Below are 20,205 nucleotides of genomic sequence, written 5' to 3' on the forward strand. Positions count from 1 at the left end.
AGAAACAAGAAATTAATGTTAATATTTTATTTCACCTGATACATTCAAATATTATCATTTTTGACACGCAATATACCAAAATTACTGAAAAATCTACAAAATCTAGTGTGATTTTATACTTATACCAATTATAATACCACATCTTGATTTAAACTAACCCCATCTTAAGTGGTTGATGGCCACATGTGGAAAGTGGCTACATGTGGACAGCACATGTCTCCAGGAATCCAGCTATGAGATGGTCTTCTCTGGTCCTCAGAGGAGAATCTAGTTCAGTGAGTTCTATTTAAAAAAATGTTTTTTCAAATTGAATCCCATTTTAGTAACCTGACCCATTTCTAACATCTATAGGCCCTTTTGTATTTTATCACCATCCTAATGGTATTTATAAATGTTTCCCAATTACCATAATTATGTTAAATAACACCTAACTCTCAGTCCAACCTCTGCTGAATATACACCTCCTCCAAATCAAAACACTACTCCCTTTTCGTGATTACATTTTAGTTCACTTCCAATTTGTGAATTGTGTTCTATTTCCAACAGATTTGCACTAATTTTGCAAGAAAAATGCTGTAAACTGCCACAGCAAACAAACAACATTTTTACATTCATCTATCTTTCTTCCAAAGGACTTGGAGCTCTGGACAGATTTCAGTTCATTCTTCCTAACTACGTAACCCATTTGGTAGAAAAGTGAAAAAATAATAATAAAAAAAATCCAAGGAGAAATAGGAGTTGAATTGTCTTGTTGCTAAGACAATTGTCAACCCCAGTCTAAGTCTTAGGAAGCAGGGCAATGCTTTATTTTTAATCATGGGCAAAACACAGCCTTGCTTCACATTCTCTTTCAGTTCCTGGGCCCATGAAAGAAAATCAGTCACCAGTAAATCCAACCTCCTTGCTCATTCCTCTGAGAGAGATGGTGGAAGAATAAAAGTCTTCTAAGATCCAGCCTGAATGCAGTTAAACAGAAATAAGCAGTTCAGTTATCCCAACCCCAGCACAAAGATGTCAGGGTGTGAATAAAAGAGTTCGAAGAAGTTAGTTTGAGGGTATTTATTTTTTGAACCCTCTATCACCCCAGGCCCCCTTTCTCCTCTTGGAAGAGTCTCTATTTTAAAAATCCACATTTTCTTTTCAGTAGGAAACATTCCTTTTTCAAAGGCTCAAGAGTGTATTGATGCAGAAAAGGTAGATCAAGGCCCAAATGCTAAGACTTGGCTCCCTGTGTGGGCATGTGCATTTCCTGAGGCTTCCCCAGCACACATGGCCGGAAGAGCCTAGTGTGCTCTGTATCAGGCTGTCTAATGGATGAGTACATCACAGTGAAAGGAAACTTGAAATGCCGGCCCAGAGAATAAAATCTGAAGTTTGCTGACTCCCTTGGTGCCAGGGCCTTCTTTGTGGGACTTTCAGCTCCAAGAAGTCCCTACAAGTTCCCTAGACAAAACTCCTGCTCCTCCCAGACCAGCCTCAACATCCCCTTGGTGCTCCCAGGCCACTTCAGCACAGAAAAGCCTATGCCAACTACCTCACCCCAAACTGTCATCTCTTCCTGAAGGCCTGTGTGTGTCTCCTTCTCTCCTTACTATAATACCTTTTCATGACAATGTTGTCTCCCCATTTAACTATAGGTTCTTGAGGGCAGATACCAAGATTTAGTCACTCTCAAATCTCCCCATAGAGGCTGATAACAGGACTTATTTATGACATGCCTTTGAATGAGCGAATGTTACTGAAAATGACAGTGAAAAAAATGAGATGAGGATGGCTCTGCTGTCATGCCATCCTCATTATCAACCACAAAACCTTGTAGCCCAAAATGCTGGCCAATGCCATTAAGAGGAATGTCTCTCTCAGAGACATAGGATCTGCTCAAACTGCCAGATTTAAAATCAGGTCAAGATGTTTTGCCAGTTTTGCATTTATGATCAAGATCCATGTTACTCACCCTAGGCCTGCCATAATGCATAATGGAATAGAACGAAAAGGCCAAGGAAATGAAGATAGAGAAGAGGATGACATTTATTCACTCAACCGAACACACACACACACACGCGCGCACGCACACGCACTGATGGAGAATACAGCTGCTTATGTATTAGTCAAGACATCTATAATAGTCAAGACAAAAGTATATCTTCCAGAATATGCCTCTGTTTGCTAACCAGTCTCTGTGAAGAAGCTGCAGCTCCCCAGGCTTCTGTAACTCAGGACATTGAAGTAGTCATGCAGCTCGGCACAGTCATCTCCCCGCTGCTCTCCACAGAGCCCAGCAGGTGCAGCTTCTGCCTGGACACAGCTTCCTGGGGGTGAGGGAGCACTGGGAATCCGTTCTTCCTGTCCAGTTGATTTTCTCCTGAGACCACTTTCCACAGAATGGATTCTGAGGGATTTCTTCTAAAAGCAAACAAACTACAAAGTGAGTATGTGGCCATGTTATTCAAAAGTTACTCCCCAGTATGACATATATTGAGAGTTATTGTGATCTCTCTCATCCTTTCTTACACACATGCACACTGGCAAACTTGTGTTCTTACCAACACCAGTTCCTTAACCCTTAATTTCTCAACTGCATTACAGCTAGATTTCAATGCTAACTAGTCCACGGAAACTGCACTTACTACATATACCACGTGCCACACACCTTGTTACTTCCTGTTCACTAAGCTTAGTGAAGCAGCTTTCCATTCTCTATTTTCTTTTGCTCTTTGCTGCACTTGACTCCATTGACCTCTTCCTTTCTGAAATGCTCTCTTTCTCTGGCTCCTATGGCATCACTCTCTCCTGATTCTCTTCTCCTCCTTTAAACTCCCACCTTCGTCTTCAGCCAGGCCTGCCCCTTTTCTCTTTGCACATCAGCTCCCCAAACCATGGGGTTCCCCCAGGGTTCTGCTCTCTGCTTTCTCTCACACTGAACATGCTGAGTTACTTCATGAGCATCTACTTTCTTATATCTACAACCACCATCTGTCCTCTGAAGATGCCCAAATCTCTATCTAAACTGGCCCAGGCTTCTGCCCTGAGCTCCAGACGCAGGTATCCACCTGTTCACTGGGCATCATCACCTGACAACCCACAATAAGCTCAGACTCAACTTGTCTCAAAAGAAACCATCACATTCCTGCCCCAACAAACCATGCCTGCTCCTGTATTCACTGCCCTGGTTTATGGCACCAGCTGATCAGAAATATGGAGGCTAATGTTCAACTCGATTTATCTATAAAACCTCATCCAATTTTAATCCCAGGCAGTTCTGAAATCTACTCCCTCTTTTCCATCTCTATATCCATGTCTTCTCTCTCACCTGGGCTTCATCCTCACTGTCTCTGGACTCCCTCTTACTTCTAGTCCAACTCCGCATGGTCACCAGCGGAGTGATTTTCAAAACCAACAGTTGGGTCAGTCCATATTTCTGCCTAAAACTCTTCAATGGCTCCCACTGTGTATAGGAGGGTGCTTAACCTGAGATGCACAGCTGGATTTCAGGAGATTTGTAAATTGGATAGAAAATTTTGCCTAAAGGGACATTCTTCCAAGAAGAAAATCCATAATTCCACTACACACTCCACAAGAAACTATGACGATCCCCAAAACATCCCTTGTGATGATCCCAAAAACATCCCTTCTGCTGGTCCCACTCACTTTCCAGCTTACATGCTAGGAAAAATGCTAAGTGCCTTACATTAATTATTATTTGACTGAAGTTTTCTCATGACCTTATGAAGGAAATGCCATAATTATCAGCATTTTACAGATGAGAAAACTGAGCTTCATCAAAGTTAGGTAGTAACCACTCAAGTGGTTGAGTCAGGACTCAAACCTAGGACTGCCTGATTCCAAAGACCATGCTCCTAAATAACACAGTCTATGGGCTCTCAAGGTCTGCAGCAAATGCTGTTGTGCCTTTCATAGGTAATTTGAGGTATCAGCTTAACCAGATTAAGGGGCCTGAGAGAGCTGGTAAAGCCCATTTGGAGTGTGTCTGTAAGGGTGTTTCCAAAGGAGATTGGCATGTCAGTCTGAGTGAAGTGAGTGGGCAAGAGCCACCCTAAATGTAGCCAGGCACTATCCAGTCACCTGGGGGCCTGGTCTCCCAAAACAGAAGAGAGGCAAAAGTGGTCTTTCTCTCTCTGGAGTTGGGACACACTCTTCTCCTCCTGTCCTTGGACATCAGGCCCCCGGGCTGCCTGGCTTTCGGACTCCAGGACTTAAAACAGTGCCCCCGGCCCTGTGTTTTCAGGTCTTTAGCCGTGGACTGAGAATTACACCAATAGCCTTGGTGGTTCTGAGGCTGTTGGACTTGAACTGAGCCATGCTACCAGCATCCCAAGGTCTCCAGCTTGCAGACAGCCTGTGGTGAGACTTCTCAGCCTTTACAATCACATGAACAAATTCCCCTAATAAATCCCTCCTCATCTATCTATCTATCTGTCTGTCTATCTATCTATCTAATCTATCCATCCATTCATCCATCCATCTCTCCTATTGGCTCTGCCCCTCCGGAGACCCATAACTAATGTACAGTTCCTGCTCAGATCTCTTTACCTGACCAGCACTCCCATTTTCCAGATGCTGGGACTGTAGGCTGTGAGCTCACAGCAGCCCCTTCTCTACAGAATTGTTCTTGGGCCCTCCCTGGTGAGCAGCCAGAGGTAATGATTGACCTAGGTGGATTTCCAAAAGGCCAGCTCTCTGCCTAAAGGTTCAGCCAACTCTGTGTACAATTCTTGCTTCAGCCAAGTCTCCAGCTGAGACCATATCCATGCTAAGCTTTCTTCCCTTAGCCCTCCCTATACTGCTTCCTTCACTTCCTTTCATCTGAGAGCTGTCCCAATAAGTCACTCTCACCAGAGTTTGCATGTCAGGCTGTATTTCCAGGGACCTGATCTAAAACAGTTGCTGCTGGGAACAGTCCTAGAAGGCAGCCTGTAAGAACAGGATTGCAGAATGGGATCACTCGCCTGCTAGATGGCAACACAAACCCCATGACTGGTGGTGAAATGAGAGGGACACAGATGGATGGGAACTATGAGCTGGTACAATGACTCTAATATTTGAGATACATAGGGTAAATAGTTACTGTTAGAACTCTGGAATTGGATAAATAGTATAGGGTAAATAGTTACTATTAGGACTCAAAATTGACTTTTGCTAAATTGCACTGATGGACTGAAGTGAGAAGATGACAGCCTCAGACCTATCAGCGACTCAAAGTGTGAGAGTTAAAGCTCCTCCTTGGCAGCATTTAAGAGACACTCCTCTCTCCACAGCTGAAGATCAGGTACATAAGCTAATGGGAAGAAGGACAGGACTTTAAAGACGGCTGGATTCTAAGCCCAGGTAAATTTTCTGTGCCAAAGCTAGCATCTTGATAGTAGAGGAGAAGTCTCCTGAAACTTGGAATGAGGACTCTGGAAAGATGCATTTGAGAGCCGGGAACCACCTGCTTCTCTTATACCATCTGGGCTGCAGAAGTGGCCCACTTCCCCTTGATGGAAGAAAATCCCTGCTGGGCCCTGCCTCTGCCTCCCCTACTAGCCATCAGACCTGTAATTAGGGTAAAATCTCAGCCCACGCTAATGGAGGAAGTGCTGGGTCTGCTAAGAGAAGAGAAAGGTTATATACTAAAGGACCTGGCTAATATATACTGGCAGGGACTGAGAGAAGATGCCTAGGCATGAATTCTGAAGGTGATGGATTGTGGTATAAGGTAGAACGTAAGACTGGATGAGGGATAATGTGTCAATATTGGAACACTCAATATTTAACACCCTCACAAGGGCTCAGGAGATGATTCTGACATACTGCTGTCAATAGAGATGACAATACTGCTTTGGCAAACTGTGGAAAAGGGAAACAAAAGGCTCAGAGAAGCAAGAATGCTAGAATAAACCTACTAAATCAGAAATTGGCAAACTCAGTTTTGTGGGTCAAATATGGCCCACTGCTGGTTTTTGTACAGCCCTTGAACAAAGATGGCTTTTATATTTTAAGTGTTTTTTCAAAGCATAAAAAAGTTTTTAAAAGTAATATCTTCTGCACAGCAAAAGAAATAATCAGCAGAGTAAACAGACAGCCCACAGAGTGGGAGAAAATATTTGTAAACTATATATCCAACAAAGGACTGATACCAAGAATCTACAAGGAACTCAAACAAATCAGCTAAAAAAAAAAATCCCATCAAAAAGTGGGCTAAGGACATAAACACACAACTCTCAGAAAAGGATATACAAATGGCCAATAAACATATGCAAAATGTTCAACATCACTATCAGGGAAACACAAATCAAAACGCAATGCCATCTTACTCTTGTAAGAATGGCCTTAATCAAAAAATAAAAAAAAACAGATGTTGGCATGGATGTGGTGAAAGAGCAACACTTTTACAATGCTTGTGGGAATGTAAACTAGTACAACGACTATGGAAAACAGTGTGGAGGTTCCTTAAAGAACTAGAAGTAGAACTACCATTGAATCCAGTAATGCCACTACTGGGTATCTACCCAGAGGAAAAGAAGTCACTATACAAAAAGCAGCACAATTTGCACTTGCAAAAATATGGAACCAGCCCAAATGCCCATCAATCAATGAGTGGATAAAGAAATTGTAGTGTGTGTGTGTGCGCACGTGTGTATGAATATATATATATATTCATATATACATGCACACACACACATATATATATACACACTCATACACCGTGGAGTACTACTCAGCCATAAAAGGAACAAAATAATGGCATTTGCAGAAGCCTGGATGGAATTGGAAACCACTGCTATAAGTGAAGTAACTCAGGAATGAAAAACCAAACATCATATGGTCTCACTCATAAGTGGGAGCTAAACTATGAGGACGTAAAGGCGTAAGAATGATACAATGGACTAATGGACTTCGGGGACTCAGGGGAAAGAGTGGGAGAGGGGTGAGAGATAAAGGACTACACACTGGGTACAGTGTACACTGTTCGGGTGATGGGTGCACCAAAATCTCAGAAATCACCACTAAAGGACTTATTCCCCAAAAAACCTATTGAAATAAAAAAAAATAAAAAATAAAAATTTATAGAATGAAAAACTAATATTTTATTATACATAAAATTATATGAAATTAACATTTTAGTGCTTATAAAGGTTTGTTGAAACAAAGCCATATTCATTCATTTATATATAATCTATAGCACTTTCACACTACAATGGCAGAGTTGAATTGTTGCAACAGAGACCATATGACCTACAGACCCAAAAAGATATACTATCTGTCCCTTTATAGAGAAACTTTGCCAATCCCTGTACTGAATAATTTCCAAAATCCAATAGCTGATTATGTTGGCTCTTCTAGGGAAGATCCAGAGAACATCCCTTATGATAATAACAACAATAAGGGGGAAAAGGAAAAAGAAAGAGAATGTCCCTTTTACTAAGCTGTAAAAGAATGTGCTAGGGGAGCTCCAGCATCATTGAGAAGTTTGGTGGTATCTCTCCTTTATAGGCTAGGGCTAAAGTAGGAGATGCTTTTACAGAACTGAATCCCTAGTAGCAATGAGGATGAGGAGATCCCAAAATAGTACAGGACAGATAGCAGCACTTAAGAAACAAAATGGATGTAATTACTGCAATGGGAGCCAAGAAAGCCTGATCCATGGGGATATTAAAATGGTTAATAGAGTACAGTGTGCCCAGGAGAAATACAGCTGGGCAGCCAAGAAGGGTATTGCTTACATACATAATCAAAAGAGATCAAGACTACAAGAGAGAAGGCTGAAGCCAGCCAACCCCAGGGAAAGTCAAGATCCTTTGTCCAGCTTTCATGTCTATGAGCACTGCTGGTATGGATACCATCCATTTGCCTCTTGGCTCTACTCTTCAACCTTCTCCACCCTATTCTGTGCCCTATGAAGACTGTACTAAATGTACTATATCAGTGAGTCCCCTTGTCCTCCAACCTAGGTTTGAGGTCAGCCAATGCAGAGCAACAGCAGGGGAATGGAGAGAGGAATGAGATGAGGGTATGTAGTGCCCTTTGTTCTCTCAGAAGGGTGACCTTGGACTGGTTGTGACCCTCCAGCAAAGACTATGGCACTTCTGAAGGAGACCCCTCCACATACCTCTCTCCTTCCAGGCTCCAATAATTAGCCCTTCCCCCTTCATCCCCTTTGAAGAACTAGGAATGGTTACAACACCTTGCTATTCCTCCTTGTGGTGTCCTTACATCCTAGTAGACTTCTGGAAATCCTATTATTAAACTGTCTTCAAACAACCCAGTTTGAAAGTACTACATGTTCCCTGCTGGAACCCTGAATAATGCAAGTATAAAATGCTTTGAGCAGGGAGAGAGAGAGAGAAGACTGGCAACTATAGCCAAAGTACAGGAAAGATGCAGAGAGGACCCGCACTACACAGTAAGCAGTGGAAATGTTAGAGAGGGCTGGGAAATCAAACACTGTAGAAGGGGGGCAACAGGACTTAATAGATCACTTCACCTTTTTCTCTTTCTCCACCCTCCAGATGACCAAAGTTAGTCCAGGTGCCCAGAATGAAAATTAACCAGTCTTGGATCTTCAACAGGAAAAATTGTTCAGCTCCTTCTAAAGGGCCTTTGATTCTTTTATTCCAGACCATCAGGACACTGCTAACAGCAGAGAACCTGTTCACCAACCACTATTGCCATTCCATTCCCAGCTAAGAGATCAACTTTCATCTTCTTCACCTCCTCCCTCTATTTAATCATTTCTCTTGTCCTCACCTTCCCCTAGAGGGTTCATTTCCTCATTATGTCTGCTGTGATAGCCTACACATAAATGAAAATATATTGACCTTCCCAATAGCACCAGCCATATATCTCAGCCACTGCAGTTCAACCAGGCTGCAGAATTGAGTTGTTAATTGAATGGAATTAGAGTTGGAGGAAAAGTGCGTTAGGATCTCAGGAGGTGGGTCTAGGGTAAAGGTAGAAATTACAAACTTGTGTTTCCCAAAATATTTATGTGGTGACTTGAATTAAGGTGACCTGGGCTGAGCTGACTTAAATGACCCGAGAGATCAGACAAAACAAGGAGTGGAAATTCTTTCACTCCTCCCAATCAATATCGGCAGCTGATATAATTCTTCAAATTTCACTGATATAATTCTTCATTTTTTATAAAGATTTTACATGAAATATGCCACTTATTCATCACAACTCTATGATATAGAGCAAGCCGAATTATAATACGGCTATGGTTTCAATGTGTCCCCCAAAAGTCCATGTGTTGGAAACTTAATTACCATTGGAATAGTATTAAGTGGTAATGCTTTTAAGAGGTGATTAGGACATGAAGGATCTGCCCTCATGAAGGGATTAACGCCATTATCTCAGGAGTGGGTTAGGTATCATGGGAGTAAGTTCCTAATTAAAAGGATGAGTTTGGCCTCATTTCTCTCTCTCTCTCATATGCACTCACTCATCACATGCCTTCTGCCAGGGGATGAACCCTGCCAAATGCACTGTGCTCCTGGACTTCCCAGCCTCCAGAAACATGAGCCAAATAAACTTTTTTTCTTTATAAATTTCCCAATATATTGTATTCTGTTACAGCAGCAGAAAATAGACTAAGACAAATCCCCATTTTATATATAAGGAAATGAAGACCTTAAAAGATTAAGTAACTTTCTAAAAGCATATACTCAGTGCCAAAACTAGAAACTAGATCTTTCAATTCCCCATTCATTACTCTTTCAGCCACATAAACTCTTAAGCTAAACAGAGGATTTACAACCTGCTGATCTTGCCATGCCCACTTTACCACCAATTTTTTTTTTTTTTTTTTTAGAGATGGAATCTTGCTCTGTTGCCCACACTGGAGTGCAGTCGTAGCTCACTGCAGCCTTAAACTCCTAGGGTTAAGTGATCCTCCCGCCACAGTCTCCCAAGTGGTGGAATTACAGATGTGAGCCACAGCTCCTGGCCTAGCCCTACATTTTTGGAGTGTTTATTTCTCATTCTACAGACATGCTGGGTAGCCTAGTACTACCAGAGAGTTGTAAACATCAAAAGAGCTAATGTGCAGAAAACTCTAGCATATATAGATGCCCAGAATGCATCAAAATCATAGTAGATAAATTAAACTCTCAGAGCAGTGGCTGAAGGGATAAGCAGAAACCAGGAGTTACAGATGACAGCAAGATGGGTAGGAAACAGGTCCAGCTGTCCAGGAGGTCCCTCCCTATGAGAGGGACAAGGGAAGAGCATAAATAACTGCACTAATAGGCAGAACAAGTGCCAGGAAAAAAAGGCACAAAGAGCACTGGGGAAGATCACATCTGGGTCTCTCTCTGGGTGGAAAGAGAACTTGAAGGACCAGGGTGGCAGCTGTAGGGGTGCCCATGACTGAGATGTGCAGCCAGAGCCATTACCTTTCTAGCCAACACGACCACCACGATGACTGCTATGCAGATGACCACCAGCATCATGGCCGTGGCTCCAAGCAGTGGAATCTGGAACCTGGCACTGTGCTCAGCCACTAGAGGGAGGACAAAACAGAGATGAGTGGCAGAAGCTGGAAGTGAAGCTGATTTCCCCAGGGCAGCCTGAGCTTCACGGCAGAGAAGTAAGTTTTGGCCAGGCCCTTTGTGTAACCATGGGACTAGAACCTTTAAGCCCAACAGCAGAGTATCTATCTGGCCCATCATGAAATCAACGACTGATCTTTTGAGCAGTGGAGTACCTTGTATATTTGACACCAGAGCAGGTCATTTTAACACTCCTTTCCTCTATTTGACAAAATCATTTTTGGTAATCATGAAATGAAACAAATAGTAGTTCCAGGAAAAAACTCAGAAAGTGAATATTTTCTTTTATTGAACTTCAAATATGAAATCCTATCAATAAAAATATTTAATTCAAAATTAAAATAAAGTTAACATTAAATTACAAAAATGAAAAAAAGCATGTAACCTTTTCCCTTAAGCTTATAACACTTATTTCCAGCTACACTTATTTCCAGCTAGGCTTGAAACCCTGGAGGACACGAGGCTCTGGAGTCTTATCCTTTGCTGTTTTCTCAGCATCTGACACATAGTGAACACTCAGTAAATATTCGTGGCATAAGTGAAATCATGAACTAGTGAATTTCATTAAGAGACAACATGTAAGTGGAAGCAAGAAGATGCAGGAGGGGAGTTTTGAAGAGATGAGTAAGATCTGATCCCAGAAGAGCATGAGAAAAAGAACACCATCACCCCCATGCACGCCGTGCTGAAGGTGGGTTTCCAGGCTGCCCCAGGAGCTCAGGCAGCACTCAGGTATCCAGGGGAGTCTTCAAAGGAGTAGGGTGCAGCAGAAGCCTGACATCTCGTCCCTCTAACTAAGGGTTTGGGTTGCTAAAAGGTGGCTTAGGAATCTGCAGAATTCAAATTCCCCAGAACATGTTCCTCCTACCTGGAGGGACTCAGTCACAGTGGGCCAGGACAGCTCCTGGTTAGCCACAGTCATGCAGTCAGCTGTGGAGGAAACAGGGCAGATGGAAAGAAAAGGGGTCATAGAGAACACACTGTAACAGGTAAGAGGGGCTACAGAGGGTTATCCATAAAACCAGGAAAGGATAGATGATCAGTTAGGGAACAGAGCCAGATTGGAGCCAGTGTTAGGCCTGGGTTCTCTTACACCTTGCGGATAGATGAAGATAGATGGAGTTAAAAGCATGTCGAGGTTTAGGGAAGATTATGATAATGAGTTTGGTTAGGTTTAAGGATAAGTTCGAGATAACAATTAGGACAAGAGTGGAATTTGGGATATTAGGAATATCAATTTCATTCGGAGTTTTTGGTTTGAAATAAAAGCACCAATGTCTCCATTCACAGTTATGGTCATAGAACAAAAACATCAAGGTCTTTGAAACAGAAGCAGCCCTGAGTAAGCTGCACTACATGCAGGGTGGGGGAGGGGCAGACTTTGTATAAGGGTTACTTAAACCTTCTGCCTATCAACCAGGTTAAGTTTGGGGTTAAGTACAATTTTAGCATTAAGGTTAGGAATAGCTTAAATATTACAGATAGTATTAGGATAGTGACTTGGACTAAGGTTTGAGATTAGGTTCAAAAAGAAGCCAGGGTTGGCGCTAATGCAAGTAATTAAGGAGAGTCAGCATTCCATGTAAGCAACTGACCCCTTGGGAAACAAGAGAGAAGAGCCAAGTGACCAATGGTGTTCCCTGGAGTCTGCAATGGCAAAAGAGTGGAAACATACAGGCTTTGTGGGGAGGCTGCACAGGGGTCCAACAGAACGTCTTCTGATCTCTCTCCACAGGGCTCCAGGAGCCACAGAGAAGAAATTTGCACCTTCATTTCCCTAGGTTCATGCTGGGAAATAGCCATGCCACTGTGGCCTTGGGGAGGACCGTGCATGTCAGGACCACTGATCCATGAATGACCTGGCCTGGAGATTAGCAATCAGACATAGCTCCCATGTGGTCTTCAGTTGCTGGGACCACCACTCCACAGGAGCCTTCTGCCTGAACTTCCTCCCTGTTCCTGGTCCTGCCATCTGGTGATGGGTCCTCTGGCATGTAACACTGGGGTAAAGAGCCCAGAATGGTCAAGGCCATCACTTGGTTACTTTGCCAGAATCCAGGTCCCCTGCCCTGCTTATTGTCCCAGGCCTCCTCTAACCATGAACCAATAAATAGCATAAAAACTAGCCCTTATTAAGTTAAGCTTATTACCTGTCTAGCACTGTTGTAAGACCTTACTTGTACCAACTCATGAAATTATTTGCCACATTTTATCGACAAGAAAACTGAGAAAAAAAGTACATAATTTACCCAGATTTTGTGAACAGCAGTAGTCAACCCCGGACAGTGCAATTCCAGAGCCTCCGCTCTTAACCGGTTTTTGTTTGGCCTATGTGAAACCAGTTAAGAAGTAACACTTTGGGAGGCCGAGGCGGGCAGATCACCCGAGGTGGGGAGTTCGAGACCAGCCTGACCAACGTGAAGAAACTCCATCTCTACTAAAAACACAAAAGTAGCTGGGCATGATGGCACATGCCTGTAGTCCCAGCTACTCAGAAGACTGAGGCAGGAGAGAATCACTTGAACCCAGGAGGCAGAGGTTGCAGCAAGCTGAGATTGTGCCATTGCACTCCAGCCTGGGCAACAAGAGCGTAACTCCGTCTCGGGAAAAAAAAAAAAAAGAAGTAATGTTTGAAAGGAAACTTGAAGGTAACCTTTTATCTTCTCAGTTTACACATATTTTGCAAATCACATAACTTAATCTCCAACATAACTGATAGCAGTAAATAGGAGTTCTGAGGATGCAGTTTAGCAGAACAAAAACATCTGTGTCAAAATGAGCTTTACCACTCTGAGCAAAACTCCAAGTCCCAGCTTCCACCTGCGTCAAACAAATGAGAATCATACAAACAGCTAACACTTACACAGCGCTTACCATGTTCCAGGCACTGTTCTAAGGACATTTTCTTGTAGTAGGCAATTTAATCCTACATTAGCATCGCATAAGGTATTATATTCATCCTTCTTTCACAGATGAGAAAACTGATACACAGAGAAGCTAAGAAATCCTGTCTGAGGGCAACAGCAGAGCCAGGATTTGCACCCAGACTGCCTGGGGTCAGAGTCTGAGCTTTTAACCATGGTGCTATACTGTCTCTCAGACAAGAACCCTTTTCTTTTTTTTTTCTTTTTTTTTTTTTTTTTTTTGAGGCGGAGTCTCGCTCTGTCGCCCGGACTGGAGTGCCGTGGCCAGATCTCAGCTCACTGCAAGCTCCGCCTCCCGGGTTTACGCCATTCTCCTGCCTCAGCCTCCCGAGTAGCTGGGACTACAGGCGCCCGCCACCTCGCCCGGCTAGTTTTTGTATTTTTAGTAGAGACGGGGTTTCACCGTGAAGAACCCTTTTCTAACCTCTGGGAATTGGTTTAAATGTGCAGGTGGATAATGAATATGAGGGCATTTTGGAAACTTGGAAGTACCGCACAAATGTAAATCATTGTACAATTAAACTTAGCACAGGCTGTGCTTTGTTTTTAACCAGCTCTAATCTTTACATACTTAGGGGTTAATTCTAATTTGCACAACTGATACTAAACCAGTAAATGAGAACTTTTGCATATGACCTCATCAACTGGTCTTCCTAGGAAATATAGGCAAGATGTGCTTCTTGTGTAAGAACAGTGGTTCTCAGTATTGGCTGTCTATTAGAATCACCTGGAAATGCTTTTAGAGCCTACCCCTGTTTAGCTCTGCTATTAGGGATTCTGATTGAATTGGTCTGGGTGGGGTCTCGGCATCAGTATGATTTAAAATCACCTCAGGTGATTCAAATGTGATCCCGAATTGAGAAGCCCTGCTGTGCAGTGATGCGGGATTGCATTTTCTATGCTAGAGGGAGAGGTTTATCCGCCAACTTGCTCCAGCAGGAATACCTGAGCTTTCTAGGACCTCCAGGAAGATTTTCCCTGTGTAAGTCCCATCAGGGTAGGTGTGATAGATGCAGAAGTACTCCCCTGTATCATTCATGGTCAGCGACTGGAGGGTGAGGTCCAGGCCAGGACCTGGGGCCACTCGATCCTTGAAGGCTGGGGAGATGTGCCACCCCAAGTCAGCATTGCAAACGGCCAGAAGCTGGTCCTGCTGCTCCCAGCTGACCTGGGTCACTTGGGCCATGGTGGAGGAGAGGTGACATTGTAAGAGGACAGAGCCACCTTTCTTTGCAGAAATGTTCCCCGCTGTTTCTATTGTGCCTGTCATCATTCCTAGGGAAGAGGACAAAGCACATGTGAGTCCTGGGTCAGCAGCTGGCCTTCAACCTTCGTAGAAAAACTCTAAGGGGCTTTGAGACCACAACTGGGTTTTGGAATGATAATTTCTCCAGTCCATCCTGTTGCTCCCCAATAGAGGCTGTAATTATTTCCTGTTTCTTGCATTTCAACAGATGCTCCTCTCCATGCCTGTTATTGAAGGCTCCCAGTCCCCTTCAGGTTGTCTTTCCAGTCTTATCCTTCTCCACACATCTCTACTCCAGCCCAGCCCAGTCCATCTCCTCCCCACCCACTGCCCTATGCTTCCAGAGCCGACTTCTGCCCCCCTTGACGCCCCACCCACAGGAAGCCTTGTCAAGGCTGAACTCCCTCCCCGCCTCCTAGAAGACCCCAGCCCATCTCAATCTCCCTTTTCCTTTCACATTCACTGCCTGTATTGTACAATTAGCACCTTACTAAATGCCTGGCTTATGACTACACAACTTAGCCGTTGCCCCCTCAGCAATCTGCTGTGTAGCTTCATGGCTAGCTTGTTATTTTCATAGGCCTATTTTGTCTACCCACTTAGAATACAAGCCCTTGTCAGCCAACACCACCTCTTCTGTTTTTGTTTTATTTTGTTTTGTTTTTATGTTTCTTCCTGCAGCCTAGTTCTGTGCTGGATGCATTATCCTTTGAAATAAAACCTTACCGTTTGGCTGATTGTCATTTGCAGTGCCTGAAAAAACCTTCAAGAAAGCCAAGAAATCCAATAGAAAAGGAAGCTTAGCAGGAAACCCAGCTTCTCCCAGGCATAACCACCCTCTCAGCACTTAACCTCTCCCCAGCACCCCTGGGCACATCTCCATCCTCAGTTCAGAAAGCAACATAAAAACTAATTTATACCACAGTTTTTAAATATTTGTGTTCCCCTCCCTCAGAAATAGTTGACTCCGATTTTTAATATAGAAGAAATGAATTTAACAAAAAATCGGTCTCTACTGGTAGAATCTCTGGAATCTGTGAAAAAGACATTTTCAATTCACAGAGAACTTATAGTGTTTTCCTGGAAAGTTCCTCAAAGGCAACAGAAAAGAAGCTGGAGCAGGAATGAGCTTCTGAAAGCAAACTGGCAATGCCTCCTGCCCAGCCTTCCTTTTTCTCCTGCTCCTTGTGCTGGCCAGTCAGGCTCCCCCAACCCCGAGAGTCTACAAAGTCCTTCATCTGCCACCAAAAACAGAACCGCACCTCATTCTCAGAGATTGTCCTTTCTTACATGAGCGTACACAGGACCCTAAAAGCTGCAATTTCTTTCTCTCAAGCAGCTGTGGCATGCTCTTGGAGTCTTCCTTACACAAGCACCCAAGTCTCCACACCAAGCTTAGCCTTGTGTTTCCTCCCCGCTGCTCTGCTGGGTTTCAGGCCTTACCTGAGGTGAGGGGAGCCTGCCTCAGCCCCTGGGCCCAGATCAGGAAGAGACACCACCGCATGCTTCTGCCCAGAGGGCCTACAGGAAGCAGATGTGGCCTCTTCTGCCACCGAAAGTAGCCGACTGCAGATAGGACGGTAAAACTGAGCCTATGAGAAAAGACGGTCTCAGAAAAACCTAGTTCGGCAAAAACCATGTTAAAAACACATAAAGTTTTCAACAAATACACAAACTGCATAGGGGGAGCCACAAGAAAGGCCATGAAGGAAACATTTAAAAATAAATGAAAATTGTGGTTAGAGGTACACTCGTCTTTGGACTATAATTAGTCAATCTATTGTTTTTAAGTTCTATCTTAATGTATTTTCTAAAAATCAACCTGTATTCAAAGAGCTCAAGGGCATCTGTGTAGTGCCCAAGTTCTGAAGAATCTGCTACTGATGAGGAACTGTTGGCTGAGCTCCTCCGGCATCCTCCTGATGAAGAATGTGCAATGATAAGAGAAACTTGTAATTGTAGGGACTTATAGGCCAGGGACTGCACTTGAAATCTAATGAACAAGTGAACAAGAAGCATTTACTTGAGGGATGATACATGGATGGGACAAAGGTCTTGGACAAACACAGCAACTTTCCCTTGAGGGAAATCTTCTCCTTGAATCTTATTTATTTTGTCTTGTTTATCTAGACTGAGACTTCGTTGAATTCTGGCTTAGTTTCTCTGGTGCAGTAGGATCAGAGGAGATTAGAGGAGTGAGCTTTCCTGTGCACACTGACCTCATGAGAGTTGGAAATGCAAAGAAGGGTGAGCCCCTGGGGGCTGACCCAGGAGAGGGATTGGTTGACATTTGCCTGGAGCTCCCATCCCATCATCAGATCCTACCATGGACCCATCCTTCTTTACTCCCTCCCTCCCTTCATTCATTTGAAAGTCCCTGAGTGCCTACAAAGCACCAACCTCAACACCAGGCTCTGAAGATATGAGAGTAAATAATCACAGCCCCTACCCTCAAAGAGTTTACAAAGCTTGTTCCCTGGTGAACTCAGTCAGGAGAGGGGGTAGAGGATCCACATTCACCTGCCTCGCAGGCTCTCAACACAGTTACCTTGGGGATGCTCCATGTTGTACATCCTGAAAATCTGCATCTGCAACCAGAAGCATCTGAAGCCTGGTGCCCTGCCCCCTCCATTCCAGCCATGCATCTCTAGCATTTCACACCATCCAGGCTCCTGCCCTCCTCCCTTGCAAGGTTTTCTATCTCAGGCCAGTCTTCTCCCCTCTCTGGGTTCTGCCTATTCCCCAACTCTATGACTTGTATACCCCTTATACCCCACCTTCAGACCCTTAGACAATATATGCCTTACCAACTTCTCTCTGCCTACCCAATTCAACCTGTCCTTCAAGGCTCACATCAAGAGATGCCTTGTCTTTCAATAGCTACAATGTCTTCAACTGAAGGAGCAATAATACCTAATGTGTATACAAGGGAAGGTGCTGAGGTTGAACTGGAGGGATGCTTCCCAAACTCACTCAGGCCAGGAAGCCAGGAGTGGCAGGGCCAAGAGCAGCTAGTGGGACTAGAGCACAGAAAGTGGCGGAAACTAGTATTTGGGTTATAAAAATCTCCATAGTGGGGGTGGGTGGGAGCCAAAGAGGTGAGACCTGTCTTATGAAATGAGATATCCAAAGAAACTTAGAGTTGGTTTTAAACAACCGCTAAATAATTTTTCTGTTTGTTGCTAAGTAACCAGTCCAAAGAGGAACATGGTCAAGTCCCTTTTGATCAACGGTGCTCTCAAGGGGGATAATTAACAGACTGGGTCCAAAGTCATCCTATTTGGTGACCTTGGAAAACTTTCTCAACCTCCTGAAGCCTCAGTTTTCCCATATGCATATAGGAATGAGTACCTCTTTCATAGGGTTGTGAGGATTTAAAGAACTAGTGTTTGGTGAAGTATTCAGCACAGTGCCTGGAACATGGCAGGGATTCAATACATCAATAATAGTATTGATAACAATATTAATTAAGGAAGTGAAAGGAAAATCGGAGGACAATATCCCTGTCTATATAATGTGCTTTGCCAGGAGTAAAATCCTTGTCTCCAGACTCCAAAGCCAGGGTTCCACCCAACCTCTTCATTCTGCCCTCCTTATCGGATAGAACAGGAGGACAGGATGTTTCTGCGGGAAAGTGACCACTTGCCAGCTAGACTCTGAGGCTGCCTTGGAGGAAAGCAAATGACAGAAGTCTCTTTTCTGAGAATCTACCCCAGACCCTCCAGAGCCTCCTGCAGAGACTCCCCGGGGAACCTGGCTGGTTCCCACCCACTCAACACCAGCCCCCAGCACTGAGCGGCTCAGCTGTGAGAAGCAGGCCTGCTCTGAGAGCGCCCGGGGCCACCCTGAGCTTTCAGGGCTAGTCAGCAGCCCCCACGGCATAGCAGGGATCTGTGAGGTCAGTCAGGTGCTGACTCACATTTCTATTTTAAAAATGCTAAAATCAGCCACTGTGTTTTATTCTCCCCTGACTTTTGGGGCTGTGAGTTGGACAAGTGTGGTCCGCCTTGATGCAACTGGGTGAGCACAGGTGCTGAAAAGGAATGTCACGTTTGCCTGTGAAAGGGGAAGAAGTGCTGGCCTAGACTGTAAAACCCCCTTATTAGTTCACAGCTGGGCCTTCCCCCAGCCCGCCCTGAGCCCTGTGAAAGTCCCGGGCCAGAAGCACTTGAGTCCACACCCTCCAACCACAGGCACAATCCCGAAAACCTGTGGCCCTCAGCCCTCAGCCAAGCGGGGCTGGGAGCGGTGGTACCTTCCAGAAGACCCGTGACTTGTACACGGGAAACACAACCTAGGGTTCTCCCAGAGCACAGACCAATCTCCCAGCCGTGTCTTTGGGCTTCCGCTTCTGCAAATCTTCCCTCTGGCTCAGATGTGGTAGGAGAGCTCCATGGCTGTCACAGCTGTCTGAGGCCTCCTGTCTCTGCCTCGAACAAGGGCAACATCCTGCAGCAGCAGGGGGTCGCGCTCTCTCCTCCAAGCTCCCCACTCTCCGCTCTGTAGAGCAGCGCCTCCTGGTGGCAGGTTGTATTATGGCGGGGGACGAGAAGGCCCTGCCTCCTGCTTTAGATGTAAGAGAAGGGCGAGGAAGCACGGGAGCCCTGACACAGGGGAGACAAGGGGACCTGGCAGCCCGGGGCACCAGGAAGGGCTCGTCCCGTGTCCCATCACACCCAACTGCCTCGCAGCCTTAGCTAAGCTTCCTCACAGTGGGACGGTCTGAGTAATGGAGTTCCAAAGCCACTTGTGGAGAGAGCTGCCTCAGAAAATCAGACTCCTCGAAAGGACTGCCCATGATCTGAGGCTTATTAAGCCGTGGGACTTGGCTGACACTGGAAAATACAAATGAGGAGAACTTCGGGTGGGACCGCTGACTTCTGTTTGTCAAAGCTCCCTCCCGTGGGGTGACTCTGAGGATCTATCTCCTCCATCCTCCAAGGCTGCCAAGAAGTTCAACCTTCTATAGGAAATTTCTTTCTTCTTCCCAGCTGTGAAAATAGGACAGAGACCCCAGGATAGGATGGAATGCAGAGTCAGAAGAAAAATCTTTGGAAAGAGGCAGCTGATCCTCTCAGCTTAGGCCTCTCCTGCCGCCTCTCTTCACAGCCCTCCTACCCACCCACATTGCTTCCCCCTTTCTCCTCCTCCATCCTAGATGGAATTAAACTATTGTATAATTAGAAAACTTGTTAAAGCAATGATACTTGTTAAGCGTTCTTGACACTTGTTAAGCAATGACACTCTTTTAAAGGTAAGGCAGCCTTTATTCAGTACCATCACAGTAGGTATACAGACCAAGGCAATGGGATTTTGCAGTGGGGGAGAGACTGGGCTCAATTCTGAGTACAGCATGGGCAGTGGGAATTTATCACCAAGAAGCAGGGTGGAGGTCAGTGGATGGAAAAGTGCTATGAGGAAACATCACGGGTAAAGAAGATTCTGGCTAAACTGACCTAATAGGATTCTTGCTAAAGACAGG

The 20,205-nt window shown here is 44.6% G+C and overlaps 1 protein-coding gene across 4 annotated transcripts; it reads right to left on the reverse strand.

Annotated features, from left to right (window-relative positions):
• Positions 1–18: 18 nt before the first annotated feature.
• TIGIT (T cell immunoreceptor with Ig and ITIM domains) lies at positions 19–19,211 on the reverse strand. Of its 4 annotated transcripts, none has more exons than XM_033211217.1 (6): positions 19,042–19,211; positions 16,167–16,315; positions 14,423–14,752; positions 10,398–10,504; positions 2,172–2,403; positions 19–282 (listed from the first exon to the last, which is right to left on the reverse strand). In XM_033211217.1, exons 2-6 carry the CDS (start codon positions 16,225–16,227, stop codon positions 197–199), a joined length of 816 nt encoding a protein of 271 aa, XP_033067108.1. In that variant the 5' UTR covers positions 16,228–16,315; positions 19,042–19,211; the 3' UTR covers positions 19–196. The 4 variants fall into 4 exon arrangements, with proteins under 4 accessions (XP_033067108.1, XP_033067109.1, XP_033067107.1 ...); XM_033211218.1 differs by having other exon boundaries at positions 2,172–2,400; positions 18,979–19,211; XM_033211216.1 differs by having other exon boundaries at positions 18,979–19,211.
• Positions 19,212–20,205: the final 994 nt, after the last annotated feature.

Source organism: Trachypithecus francoisi, unplaced genomic scaffold, assembly GCF_009764315.1.
Source record: "Trachypithecus francoisi isolate TF-2019V2 unplaced genomic scaffold, Tfra_2.0 Lachesis_group0, whole genome shotgun sequence".
Taxonomy (NCBI): domain Eukaryota; kingdom Metazoa; phylum Chordata; class Mammalia; order Primates; family Cercopithecidae; genus Trachypithecus; species Trachypithecus francoisi.

Excerpts from the sequence above, each read along its gene's own strand:
- TIGIT (XM_033211217.1), bottom strand. The coding sequence starts at position 16,227 with ATGCGGTGGTGTCTCTTCCTGATCTGGGCCCAGGGGCTGAGGCAGGCT. Across the intron at positions 10,505-14,422 it reads GGAGGTCCTAGAAAGCTCAG|TGGCTGAGCACAGTGCCAGG; the intron begins GTATTCCTGCTG and ends TCCTCCCTCTAG. Across the intron at positions 2,404-10,397 it reads TGGTCGTGTTGGCTAGAAAG|AAGAAATCCCTCAGAATCCA; the intron begins GTAATGGCTCTG and ends GTTTGCTTTTAG.